The sequence below is a fragment of the Alligator sinensis genome, unplaced genomic scaffold (assembly GCF_000455745.1).
Source record: "Alligator sinensis unplaced genomic scaffold, ASM45574v1 scaffold5_1, whole genome shotgun sequence".
In the NCBI taxonomy this organism is placed as follows: domain Eukaryota; kingdom Metazoa; phylum Chordata; order Crocodylia; family Alligatoridae; genus Alligator; species Alligator sinensis.
Window position 1 is genome coordinate 1,823,824 of NW_005842213.1, and position 13,169 is coordinate 1,836,992.

The 13,169-nt window shown below is 47.3% G+C and overlaps 1 protein-coding gene across 1 annotated transcript in view; it reads right to left on the bottom strand.

Annotated features, from left to right (window-relative positions):
• IFITM10 (interferon induced transmembrane protein 10) overlaps positions 1–12,232 on the bottom strand; it is a 15,472-nt gene extending 3,240 nt beyond the window's left edge. Inside the window, exons 1-3 of the mRNA XM_014521420.1 lie at positions 12,211–12,232; positions 11,687–11,798; positions 10,124–10,556 (exon numbers count right to left, since the gene is read on the bottom strand). Of these exons, the coding sequence (XP_014376906.1) occupies positions 10,124–10,556; positions 11,687–11,798; positions 12,211–12,232 (567 nt within the window). The remainder of the gene's footprint in view (positions 1–10,123; positions 10,557–11,686; positions 11,799–12,210) is intronic.
• Between the last annotated feature and the right edge of the window lie 937 nt (positions 12,233–13,169).

Here is a 13,169-nt window from a genome sequence, read left to right on the forward strand (position 1 = left end):
CATCCTTTTTGCCTTTTTAAAATTTTCCTTCTTTTCTCCCCTACACCCCTTGTCTCCTGCTTCCTCCTTTACTTTCCTCCTTTCTCTTGGGCATGCCCTTTGCCCATACTTGCTCTGTGGGAAAAGCCCCTCCAATCAGTCTACTGTGGTGCTAATGTTAAGAGGCACTGAGCCATGTTAGCACTGTACCAGACCCAAGGCTGCTTCAGGACTTTCACATGCTGCTTCTTGGAGGTGCTGAACATCCAAATCCCCTTCATGTCAATGGGAGCCATGGGTACAGGATACATTTGAAAATGTGGGCATTATCTTGTATACTGTGAGATGTCCCTGTCAAAATGAGAAGCGACGCAGGGAAGTCAGGCAGCTTAGCATCCTTTTTCTCTTTCAGCTTCTCCTTTTTTCTTTTGACCTCCTCCTCTTCCTCTTTCTGCATGCTGTCCTCCCCTCCCTATTGTTTTGTAGATTAATTTGGTCTATCTCCTATTCTGCACAGCTTAATACTTTGTGGAGTGTGGCAGGGAATCTGCAGGGTGTATAGATGGGGAAGAAGCAATGACTCCAGTTACTTACTCTGTGAAGAACCAGATGTAGGGGATAACTGGGTAGACAAGATCATTGATTACAATGAAGTCATGCTGGTCAACACTGGGAGAGGATCGGGGCTGCAGGTCTTGGAGCTCTATTTGAGACGCTGTGATGTTTCTATGACATTTCTGAATATAGCACAGCTGTGTAACAGCATATGCTGTGCTCTGCCCTTACTCAACCCTCAGCTGATGTCTCTTCCTTAGGGCCTCCCCCCATTCTCCATGGACTGATGGAGCCTTCAGCCCCCATTTTCCCTTCCCCCTTTCCTTTTTCTGGGCTTTCCAAGGCGGACATGCAATACTAAGAGCCTTTTCTTCACTGCCTGGCATTGAGTGGTGGCCAGGAGGATGGAAGGTACTGCTGGCAGATTAGTATACACCCTCCCTTGTTGATTTATCTCAGTCCCAAACTGGGCTTGGTTCTGTCACATGATTTAATGATGATTTCATGTGTGAGGAGTTGCTTTGAGGAGATGCCAGAGTTACTTCTGGCAACTCCAGCAGCCCTCTGTGCCTGTACTAGATGTGCTTGTGTTACCTGCCTCTTATATGACTCCACAGATTTAGAGTCTTCTTGAAACAACCAGCATGATCAGTGCTAAGTTAATAACACCCTGTGTTCAGGTAACTGCAGCAATTGCTGTGCTGGGAATCAGACAAACAGGAATAGTTCCCTCAGACAAGCCCAGCAAAGCCCAGGAGGCTGGTGGATCTGAAGCATTGACTATAAAGAGTGAAGCCCTGGGGCACCTGCCTGCCAAAACCACCTGCTCTTTAGGTTTATAATGCAGGTCCTGTAATGCAGCATCACTGCAAGTAGTTGGACTGCCTTGAGCTAGTAATGTGCTGTGTAAGCTGCTTCCTTTATCTGTCCTCCGGATGTAGGAGGTCTGGGTGCCTGGACTTGAGAGAGGAAGCATGGCTGAGGCGGGCATGTGGGGATCCCAGGCTGTGTTTAAATCAAACACATTTCACTGGTTTATCCAGAAACAGCAGCTAGGCAGAACCTGGTGTCAAGGCTGTCCATTTTGGAAAGATCCCACTCTTGCAGCCACCCCCATTCTTGCCTTGGGTCTCTCAAGCCATGGAGACTGGGCAACTCTGAAGCTGCCCCAGCAGTTGGATCTAATTATGGTGCTAGGATCCCCCTCTCCCCCATGCTATTTTCAGTCTCCTGTTCCTACATTCTGGTTTGCCTTCTTTGAGACCCACTATATTCACTTCTCACTTGCCACCCTCTCTGAGCCTGTGATCTACATCTACTGACCTCGTGGCTGTCCTTTCTTCCCTCTCAAGCAAGTTGGTAGGGCCCAGTTTTGCCATTTTTGCCCTCTGAATAAATGATTTAGGTTCCCCAGCCTACTCCAGCTGAGTCTGCTACTTCTCTCTGAGGTCCTCATCCAGCCTCCAGTTCTAGACAGTGTCTCACAGCTCAGCCACACTTTTTCCACATGCTTTTCTTTCATCTAGTCCTCTGACAGCTACTTACTCTCCTTCACCACAGCTCACTATGCCTTCTTTTGTCTTCAGTCCATTGGGTACTCTTTCTTCCCTCTCTTTTTCCCCTTTCTTATCCTCACTTGCTGCTGACAGGCCTGTTTCTGCCTTTACCTTCTCCTTTGCACAGCTTCCATCTTCCCCTTTGCAATGAGCTGCCCCTTCCTCCCATCGCCCACCCTGGCTCTTCCCTTCTTTTGCTCCTTCTCCAGTTTCTGCATTGCTGAACAGGCCTGGATCATCCCTGGGCAGCAGAGATGGCAGCTTTCCTTCCAGCTGTGCCCTCCTCCTTGCTCACAGCACCCGCTATTTGTCCCGGATCAATTTTTGCCTTCACTCTGCTGACTCTACAGCCCTGCCTGCCTCTTTAAAGACTGTCTGGTCCGCCTTCTGCAAAATCCTACACCAATGTAGTGCTCTTGTCCACCAGCAACATATCAGCTGAAGACATGAGATGACCCACCTCCTTCTAGCAGTTTCAAAGGGGCTCTGTGTTCTGCTGTATCTCCGCATGCCCAATTATTTTCTTCCTCTTGGCTTCCTCTCCCAGTCCTCCTAAAACTGCTTCAGTGGCTGTTCTGGCCTCCCCTTTGTTCACGCCTCATCGGCCCTCCCCCTGCAGTCTGTAGGACTCCTTCAGCCTCCTCTCCTTACTCCCCTCCTCCTCGCTCCTTATTTTCTCACACACTCTGTGGCTTCAGCTCTCCCCTCAGTACAAGTGATTCATTATCATTTATATTGCAGTAGAGTTCGGAGGCTCCAGCCAAGAATCAAGGCTTCAGTGTAGTAGGCACTGTGCACAGATCTAACAAAAAGACAGACTTTGCTCACAGGCTGGGTAAGCTTCCTACATCTCTCTTCCCCTAGCCTCTGCTCCTCCTTTGTCCAGCCTGATCTTGCGTCTTAAACTCACACTCCCCTTAAATATCCTGCCACTTGGTTTTCATTGGAGTAGATCTCTTTGCCATTGGATGCACATTTCCTCTCTTTGCCTACTCTATCATTAAGGAAATGCCCATCTTTCCTATATCTTTGTCTCACCACTATTGATCTTCAAGCTCATGTTCACCATCATCACCTTGCAAGCATTGAGGAAAGCTCTTCACACTACCCTGGAAGGCAGAAGAGTAGTTGACCCAAGGGGAACCGAAGCACAGAAGCTAAGTGATTTGCCCAGGGACAGACAGGAAGTCTGGAGCAGAGCAGAGAAACCAAACCCAGATCTGTTGGATTCCTAGTCCATTGCCATTCAGAGAAGATCATCCTTTATCAGTGCGGGCTCTCCTCCTCTCTCTTTGTTAATGATAAAGACATCTTTTGAACTGCATCAGTATCCTGTCATTGGCTTCCTGTCTCTCAGCTTGTCAACTCCCAAGTCCAATAGCTCCCACCAAACTCCTGCTCAATTTGCCCCTACAGACCTCCCAGGCTTCTTTTATCATGTCTTCCCTTTGTCTTTTTCTTTCAATGAAACTTTGTATTTTCATTTCCCTTAGACCTGGAGATCCCTCCTTGGCTTGTCTGTTCTGGACCCCACTTTCTTTTCCTCACAACCATCCCTGAAAACTCTCTCTCTGCATCTTCCTCAGCAACTATCTCTTCATTAATGCTAGCATCTGTTTTTAGGCCTTATCTCCCTCTTATCCTTAATGGGTTACACAGTAGGGCAGTAAAGTGCTGTTAACTTGCTGTACTGGCTACAGGCTTACTACTAACACTTCCGGTGGGGTGATGTCTAAGATTGCCTAGACTTCTGTATTTGACCTGCTGCTGGTTATAGCATATGCTGCATGCACTGGCTGAGAAGACTGTGACTCTGTGTCCCCTGCACATTACATACAGTTCTGCTTCTCTAGACATAAAAAAGCTTCCCACGTAGCAGGGGGTGGATTTGATTGCTTCAGAAATCAGATACAAGCCTTCCAGCTCTGGAACACTTCATGTACAGACCCATCTCCTCGGTGACTAACGCTGTCTCATTTGGCTATTTCTGCCATGGTGCTTCTTGGGAGGTGGCTCTCTTGCCTCAACCTGCGTTCCCACAAGCAATTGGTTTCCTAAGGGAGCAGACTGGTGTCTGTCCTTTTTGAACCAAATATCTGCCTGAGAGTTCAAACCAGTCATAGATGCTAGAGGTGGTCAAGCCCAACCCTTTCCTACAAGGGCAGCATTCATACACTTATCCTCATCTGCTTACACCTAGTTAAATAACCCAGACAAAGGGTGGGTGGGGACCCAGAGAAGGGAAGTGCCCAAGGTCATATGGGAGATCAGTGGCAGAGCCAAAACTAGAACCCAGGTTTCCTGATTCCTATTGTCAAGCCCTACTCACTAGACCAGGCGTCTCAACCTTTTTAGACTTGAGGAACCTCTTCATAGGCTTAGAAAATGCCAGATTGTAGTTTTCACTAATTTTTTTGACTACAGAGAAATATGAGAGCAATTCTTCTGTTGCAAAGAACTCTGAAAAACCACAAAAGGTCAGGGTGTTTTTGACACTGTGGATTCCTACCTGAACTCTCTAGGTTTATCTTGTGAATCATATTTGTACACCCAACAGTGGATACCCTGAGGCACCCTTGAAAGGATCTCCTTGAATGGTGCAACAACACCTTAGTTGAGAATCATTGCTGACTCCCCATGGTTAGATGGTAAGAAAGTGCAGAGATGCACATACTATTTTGTAGAGGTGAGGCAAAACCTTGAGGCACCTTGTGCTGCCTATGGGGCTTCCTAGGGGGGAAGCTTTTTAGGAGCTCTGAATGATATAGTTCAGTGGCTCCTAAGCAAAATGACAGCTGAGTACAATATCCCTTTCTGCACCTTTCTGCCCTTCTCAGACTGGTATCCCTTAGCAAGGAAAGAGGGTCTGAAATCTCTCCCAGAGTGAGTAGTCCACTGGTTTCCTTTCCCCTGATATGTAGCAGGTCCTGGATCTACCCATCAACCTGGCAGCAGTGCATACTTTTCTCATAGGCAGCAGTTATGGACTTTGAGACAGAAAATGTGGGGATCTGGTATTCAGGGATCTCAAGTGCCTTATAGCTCTGAGAGCTTTGTAGTATTGAATCCTTTTGTGATGGGACAGAATCACCTGGTGGACATAATACACAGAAAGCAAAACCCTGGAACACAACAAGAAGTTGGAATTCCTTGTTTTCCCCAGGTCCAAATCTTCCATAATAAAATCTGACTGAGAACTCAGCTTCTCTGATCTACTGCCTCTTTATGTAATTGGTTCAGCAAAGGATTTGGCTTTCTCTAGCAGTCTCTTGTGATAGATCTACTGGTGATTGAAGTATGATCTCCTAACAGCAAGTGCTGATGCATCATTTATTAGAGCTTAGAACTGGGAAACAGGGGAGAGGTGGGAAGCAAGCTAAATAACTCATGTAAAAGTCAAGGCCACAACAGTTCTTTGTAGCAAGAGAAAACAATGTATATCTCTCTATCTATCCATCCAAAGATAGGAGACGGTATAAGCTGAACTTAATGCTAACTGGGACTTAACATTTCTCTGCCTTCATCCCTAATCATATCCTTCACCTACCTCTAAAAACACACTTCTGCTCACTACAAATCCTGCTGCTTCCTTTTCTGAGCAGCTTGAGATGTTGGAACAAATTCTAGGCTGGTGGAAATGAGCAAAACTTAGTAACAGTCAATGAGTGACACTGATTTATATCAGCTGAGCATCTGGCTCACCAAGGGTTATAAAGAGAGGGTATAAGAAATGACAAGATATTCAGCCACAAAGATTACCTGAAACACTTGGCTGGTGGACTTGGCCTCTCCAGAACTTTGTACGTTTCTTTGACTGAGAATGTCAGCTCTAGGGTGCTTGAACCTATGTGTTTCTAGACCACCTACCTCATTTTGGTGCTACAACCTATGTATATTCACATAACGAAAGCTCTAGCTAGCTACCTATATTTTGGGATGCATAAAGTCATGGGAAGCAGAGAAGTCAGTGTATTATTTTCATGATGGTGCCTGAGGCACATGAAAAGATAGGCAAGAGAATCAGACATTTTAAAATGTAATGTGAGAGGACCCTAAAGATCCTGATTCAGCAAGGAGTGCAGGCACATACCTAACTTCCTGCACCTGAATAGTCCTAGTGAAGTCAGTGGGACTGCTCACATGCTCTGCATTAGACAGCTGCTTAAGTACTTTGCTGAACTGGGTCATAAAACAAAAGAGATTGAGTTTGGCAAATATATATGATGTTGACTAGGTTTTATCGAAAGCAGTTATTTCAGGTATTTAAAACAAAGTTTTTAATGTTTAATTTATGTTAAAAAGAAGGGTAAAAAACCAAATCTCAGGGTCCCCAGCCTTCAGCGTATTGGCAGCCCTCCAACCAAGAGACCCAGGCATCCCCAGCAAAGAGCTGGGATTCCAAAGATTGGCCTTTTGACTTCAACCACAACCAAGGCCCCAGTTTTGTGCTGAACTCTATATGAGCGGACTGTCAGGTCCCCATGGGGTCTCTTCTAGGCACAGAGATCCTTGCACAATCAAGGCCTAAACCCATGTTTGTAAATTTTGAGTTCAGAGTTCATTTCCGGGGAAGGTCTAAGTAGGGAACTTGTGTGTTCCCTGTTCCAGGCTCCTCTCGCCTTGCAGCAAAGGCTGATTGCATGTAACAGAGATGAAAGCGTGGCTGTAAAATTCCACAGGAACTAATAGAGAGGGACACATGCACACAACACTGCCCCCCACCACCTCAAGAAAAATTCTTCAGTAGGGATACAGTTCTTTAAAAATTAAACTCTCCAGGATAAATAAGAATACCAGGAGAATATCATTTGCTTTCAGGTTCTGTAGGGCTTTCCCAGACAAGCACTTTCGCTGCTTCCAGATATGCCTGATGTGATGCCATATATGCCTGATATGCTCTCCTAGACTGCCCCTAGAAGCCTGCCTTAAGAAGTAGTGGTCACCACCCTGCACTGAGGACTGTTTTGTTCTTAGTTTTCTTTCTGTCACAAAATCAAAAGCATGAGAGATGGCAAAGACCTATAGGGTTTAGTCTGTCCTATGCTAGAGCACCACTGTTCCCCACAGCTTATTCACTGTTGCTTGGTTCGGTTTAGAGGTGGGTATGTATGCAGAGAAAGTGATGGGGATTCCCTTACAGGAGACTATTGTGTCACAGTCTGAGAGGCTACTGATTGCACACTCCAAAATACATTGCTGTTTTTTGAGGTTCAGCATTTCCTTTTTCCCTAGTTCTCATCGGATGAGATCTCTGCAGATGATGATTATGGGCCTGTGCCCATGAAAGATGAAGCCCTTTCGTCTACCACAGAGGTCAGGATCTGGCCCTGCCCTACCACTATACAACATTTGCATGGAGATTTTTCTTCTCCTTGCCAGCTGGCATTTCCTTTTGGTATAAGGGGAGAGCAGAGGGGGAAGTTATTTACAAGACTTGCAAGAAGCAAACAAAACTCTATCTTTTCTTTTGCATCCCTGAAAGGATTGAGTGGTGCTTCTGTATTGCCCGTGCTATTGTTTTCCATCAGTGAGTTGCGGGTATTGAAATCTCCGGTTTTATTCCTAGCGCTCCAGAAATTAAATCTTTCCTCAACCTACGTGGTTACAACCCGTGTGTGTGTGCATGTTGGGGGGAAGATTACAGGTTATTAAAGCCCATTCAAATTAATAAATACATTTTTTGTGATGGAAAAAGCCTGTTTCTTGCCACATGCTTTACTGTACTCAAGGGAGTCACCTGTGAGAAGACAGTCATCCTTATCACTATTCTTTTGAGGTTAATGTATGACCTTGGGACAGTCCTGACAGTGGGCATGATTGCCACCTGCAGAGCCCTGTACATTCAATGTCTTATAAACAATGGTGAATTCAGGTTGCCAACACCCCTGTTTGAAGGGAAGACATGAAACTGTTCCCATCCTAAGTCCTGTGGTTGGTGTGCTATATCACACTGCCTTGACCCCCAGACAGCCCCGGTGCATACCTGATTTAGACACATTCTCCTTGCACTCCCGTAGTGTTTGTGATCACTAATGCTGGGTTAACTATTCTGTTTCTGTGCTGAATTCCATCTGTAGATTGGCCTTTTGTAAATGCTCCCTACCCAAGCTCATCAACTTGAGTCCTGTCCCCGAAGCCACCCAAGCTACATTCAGGGCCAATCATTTGTACATACTGTATCTCATTTGTATATACATTCACCTAATTGTTTTTGTTAAAAAGGTAACAAAAGCCCAGATCTTTTCTGGACAGATGATCAGGAAATGCTTGTTGGCCAAGCTCACCAGCAATGAAATCCTGCAGCTCAGCTGGTCTGTTCTCACCCTGCAGCTACAGGGAAAAATTACAGAAGGTTTCATGGACTCAAAGGATCATGTTACCTCATGAAAGGTTACAGCGCTATCAGGGAGAAGTACCAGACCGGGGCAATACTTCTAGGATGATCCAGTAAACCAAGTGCTGCAAGACTAACCCTGGATACCCCTGAAGCAACACAGTCCCACTGGCCCTCTCATAGCTGCCTTTACACACGGACTCCTGCTTCACTAATGCATCTGTTTCCAGAACCACAGTTCTCATGTGTGAAGCCTGCTGTGGTCTCCCACCTCTTTAGTTAGCAGAGCTTATTCTCCCAGTCCTGGCAGGTCTCTGAATATGGCCTAATGATTCATGAGGTCAAGGGAAAGGACGGCCATGAGCTGCTTTCCTTCCTGGTGTTTTATGCAGAAACAGGGGAAAAAGCAAAATGTTTTATGCCTTTCTGGTCCCACCACTGAAGGACACTGGAGGCAGGGGCTGTGCTCTGATTGACAGAGCATGCAAGGAATAGTGTAGAGGGGACAAGAAACAGGGCAGAAGTGGCTAGTGGTGTCTTCTGGGTCTGTGAGGCCCTCCAGCTTGCACAGGTACTCTCTCTCCTTAAAGGATTTCTTCTTTTTGGAGCTCTTGTTACCCACTTCATGCCATAAAACAGTCTTACTACAGTCCTGATCCAAAGCCCATTGGAATTAAAGGAAGCATACCCTCTGAAATCAAAGGGTACTTAAAAGGATGAAAACTTCCTTTTCCAGTACTAAGCCAGAGGCTTAAATAATGTAAATCAACAGTGCTCTATCGCAGTCAATAGAACTACTGTGATTTATACAAGCTGTGGATCTGACCCATGGTCTTTAGCTAAACTCCCATACCCAGTGCCTCAGGATGCTGGTGTGATATTGAAGCAAGAGATTTTAGGGTGGTGAACACAGGACCACAAGCCAGACATTCACTGCTTCTGTTCCCAGCTCTCCTATGAGTTTCCTGAGTGATCACTGGTAGGTCTCTGAATGCTAGCCCCCCACCATGCCTCAGCACTTCTATCTGCAAAATGGGGATCAGACTCTTTTCCCTAAGGAAAGTCACAAGGCTGAATCATTTGCAAAAGTGCTAGGAGAATATGAATGTGCTTGTTGTTATGATACGCAGCAACTGGTCTGCAATTTGGATTCCCCCGCACCCTGAGAACATCTCCTCTGACAATGGGTATTTTCCCTTCTGCACCCCTCCAGACGCTGTGGGATTCTGGCTGGCTGGTGACCAGGTTATTTTTCCTTCCGCTGAAATATTCAGCTATTCTCGTGCTTGCCATGACAGGGTACCCAAGTGCACCAAAAGAGAAAGAATTATAAATCTCTCCAGTCACAACAAAAGCTGACTCAGACCCATCAGAGATCCCTCCTGATCTTTCAGCCTGGCTTCAAAGCCCATCACCAAAGTATCCAGGTGCCTTTGTGTTCAACAGCCTCATCTCACAGAAATGGATTTACATCAAAATCACAAGGCAAAATACCTGTGTCAATCACAAAGCAATGTTCCCAAACCCGTTATCTCCCGCTGACAGCATGTATTACTGGAATGGGACCCGATCCTTGCCTGCGTAAATCAATATCGCTGCACTGATTTCAACAGCACAATGCCAATTTACACCAGATATGGCACAGCGTGTTTCCCCTCAAGGCAGCCCCGGAGCGTAGCTTAGTAGGAGCGGTACTTACTTTCAGAGAATAGGCCAAGGCGATGAAACCGAGACAGCAGAAGTTGAGGTATACGAAGTTGAAGATGGACCAGAGATAGTAATCATTCACTTCGGTGGTGTCTGGGTAAATCTCAATCACTGTGGTGGGGTTCGTCATCGTCTTCTTCTCCACCGAGTGCTTGCACTGGACCGCTGGCCGCAGGCTGTCCCCTTTGCAGCTCTTGTTCTCCATAAGGTAAACAGCGGAAGAAGGAGACAGGACAGGCGAAGCTGGCTGTATGGCAGGGGGCTTGGAAATGCAAGTGAAACACCCCTGGTGGGGGATGTTCGTGGGTCTCTGGGTCCAGAACGCCCCCTCAAAGGGACATGGAGGGCCCAAGGGGGGTTCTTGTATTTTCTCCGTGGTGGCTGCCGTGAATTCACAAAACTGTATCCTGGCAAAGTGAAATTTTCTGTGACAGACGGAGGTGGGGGGAGGGGTGGAAAGTGATGGGGATGGAAAAAGGGAAGGGGATTTGGGAGAAGGGATGGAAAACGGGAGACAGAAGGAGCCAACAGAGGGAGAAACCAGAGAAGGGGGACAGAGGAGAGAGTGAGGAGAAGGGAAAGGGAGTAGGTAGAGAAGAGGGAGGATGGCAGAAAGGAAAGGGGAGGAGAGAATACTATTTACACTCATGTACCACAAAGGAGCTTTCTCCTGCACACTGAGCAATCTTTAATGCATGCAGCAGCTTAACAGTTCCCCGTCTCCATGCAGCTGGGTGTCCCAGCTCCTGCAGTATGCTCTCCCTCCCTCCTTCCCTCCCTCCTCCCACCCCATCCCTCCACATGCACACACACACCAGCCCTACTAGAGTTCAGTAAAACACTGGGAAAGGGCAAGGAGCTTAAACATCCATCACCCTCTTCCTTTCTCTCTCTCCCTCAATCTCTCTCATTCTCATGCTCCTGCGTTTTTGTCAAAGTCCTTTGCTGTAGCACCCGGCGAGAACATATGGGTCTGTTTCCTCACTTGGCACTGCACACACACACACACGCATGCACGCACACGTACACGTACAGATACACACAGATATGCATAACCTGCATGCCCCTGCCCCCCCTCCCCAAGAAAACCCCAGCTGAAATGGAGGAAGGAGGCTGATTTTAGTATTTGGAAGAAAAAAAGAAAGAAAGAAAGAAAGAAGGAGAAAGAGAAAAGGAATGAAACACTTCTGAAGAAGCATGTGTGCGTGTTTATATGCATGGGGAGGGGGGAGGAAGGGAAGGAAAATGAAGAGAGATCCCAAACAGATGCTGTGCCCAGGGTACCCTCCCCCACCCCCTCGTCCAACCCTTCCCGTCTGCCTGTCTATCTGTCCATCGGGGCCTTCCTGCTCCCTGTCCCATTCTGGGATCAAAGCTGGTTGCTGGGGGCAGCTAGAACGGCTGTCCATCTCTACAGAGGAGCCTGCCTAGCAGCTGCGGCAGAACAGCCCCGGCTCCTCTCTCTCTCTCTCTCTCTCTCTCTCTGGGTTTTATTTTGCTGAGTCCTCATCTCTGTGGGATTCCTGATGTAATTGAATTTCCCATTTTCTTTTACCTGTCAGCAGCTTCTCCCGTTCGGACAACGCCGTGGTCAGAAAGGAGGAAGAGGAAGAGAGGCTGAGAACAGGGGATGGTGAAGGGGATGCGAGAAGAGGCTGTCTCCTTCTCTCCCCCCCATTAGCTGTGTAATTAGAGAAACGGTCTGCCTCTAGCCACCCGCATGTCTGTCCATCCGTCTCCTCGGAAAGCAGAGAGAGAGAGATACTCACAAAGAGGAATGCAGAGACTTGCTGCATATCTGTCTCCGCACTGTCTCCGGCTCTTCTTTCTTAATAACTGGAGTTGGTGGAGGAGGGGAGGGAGAGCACGCGCTCGCGCGTGTGTGTATGTGTGAGGAGGGGGGGAAGAGGTCAACTGCCCCCCTCCCCGAAACACAGTACAAGGTGCACATGCTCATTATAGCCTTTGGGCAGCACAGTTCTACTTTACTTCAGCTGCTGATGCCCTTTCCTTGTGCCTTCCTGGCCTCCTGCCGCATATGTGAGCGCAACCTTCTGGTTCAAATGTCTTAGTACCTACCTGCTGGAAAGCACATCTCCATGGCGTGGGCATTGGCAGTGGTGGGCTACAGGCTCTTGGTCGGAAGATCAGCTCAGAAACATAGCAGCAGCAGCATCCACAGATGTATTTACATTGGGATCTATGCAGCCTTAACTATGGAGTTGCTGCGGAGGCCTGGATGGTATAAATTGAAAATAAAAATACCATAAAGGGTTGGCTGATTCCCCTGCCAGTCTAAATGCAACCAGGATGACAATAATAGAGCAGTGGTATTCAGCGAGGAGTGCAGGGCTGTGAGGAGGAAAATGGTGTTTGTGCCCTGGTCAGGGGGAATGGATAGAAATTGGATAATTGTGTGTGCGAGCAGAAAGAGAATCAAAACAATGGAAGTATGCCCCGGCCAGCAGGAACTGGAAGCACACAAGAAGAAGTACCCTGTGTCGCTGAGATGAGGGGATGTAGGGATGTCACTAAGGATAAAAAGAGCTTGGGAGCATTGAGATCTGGGTCTCGTTTCTCTCAGCCCTGGGTATTGGCATGGATTTGACAAAATGGCTCCCACTTCCTGTTGCCACTTGTCACAAACGTTACGCAGAAACAGCAAGGATACCCATCAGGTGTTGGTACAACTGCATAGCCAAAGGAGTTGTGTGTCAGGTGGTGACCTTCAGCTCATCCCAGAGGGCATAGGCATAGTGGTGGTGGATTGAGGTCTTCTCACGTCACTCTGCAATTAATGGATTTAGATCTGGTGCAGATGGGCTTGGAGTAGGGTGCCTGTGCACATGCTGGGAGGCTGCTCTGACACACTCTGTCTGCTGGATGAGTCTGCTGGAGCGTGCTAACTGGTGCACTCCAGCCAGCCTCCACGTCTCATGTATCAGCATCCCCACGCTTTGAAAATGGTGGCAGGGCACCATTTTAACTAAAGCTTGTTCAAGGAGTTTTAAATAACCCCCCGCCCCCCCCATCTTGAA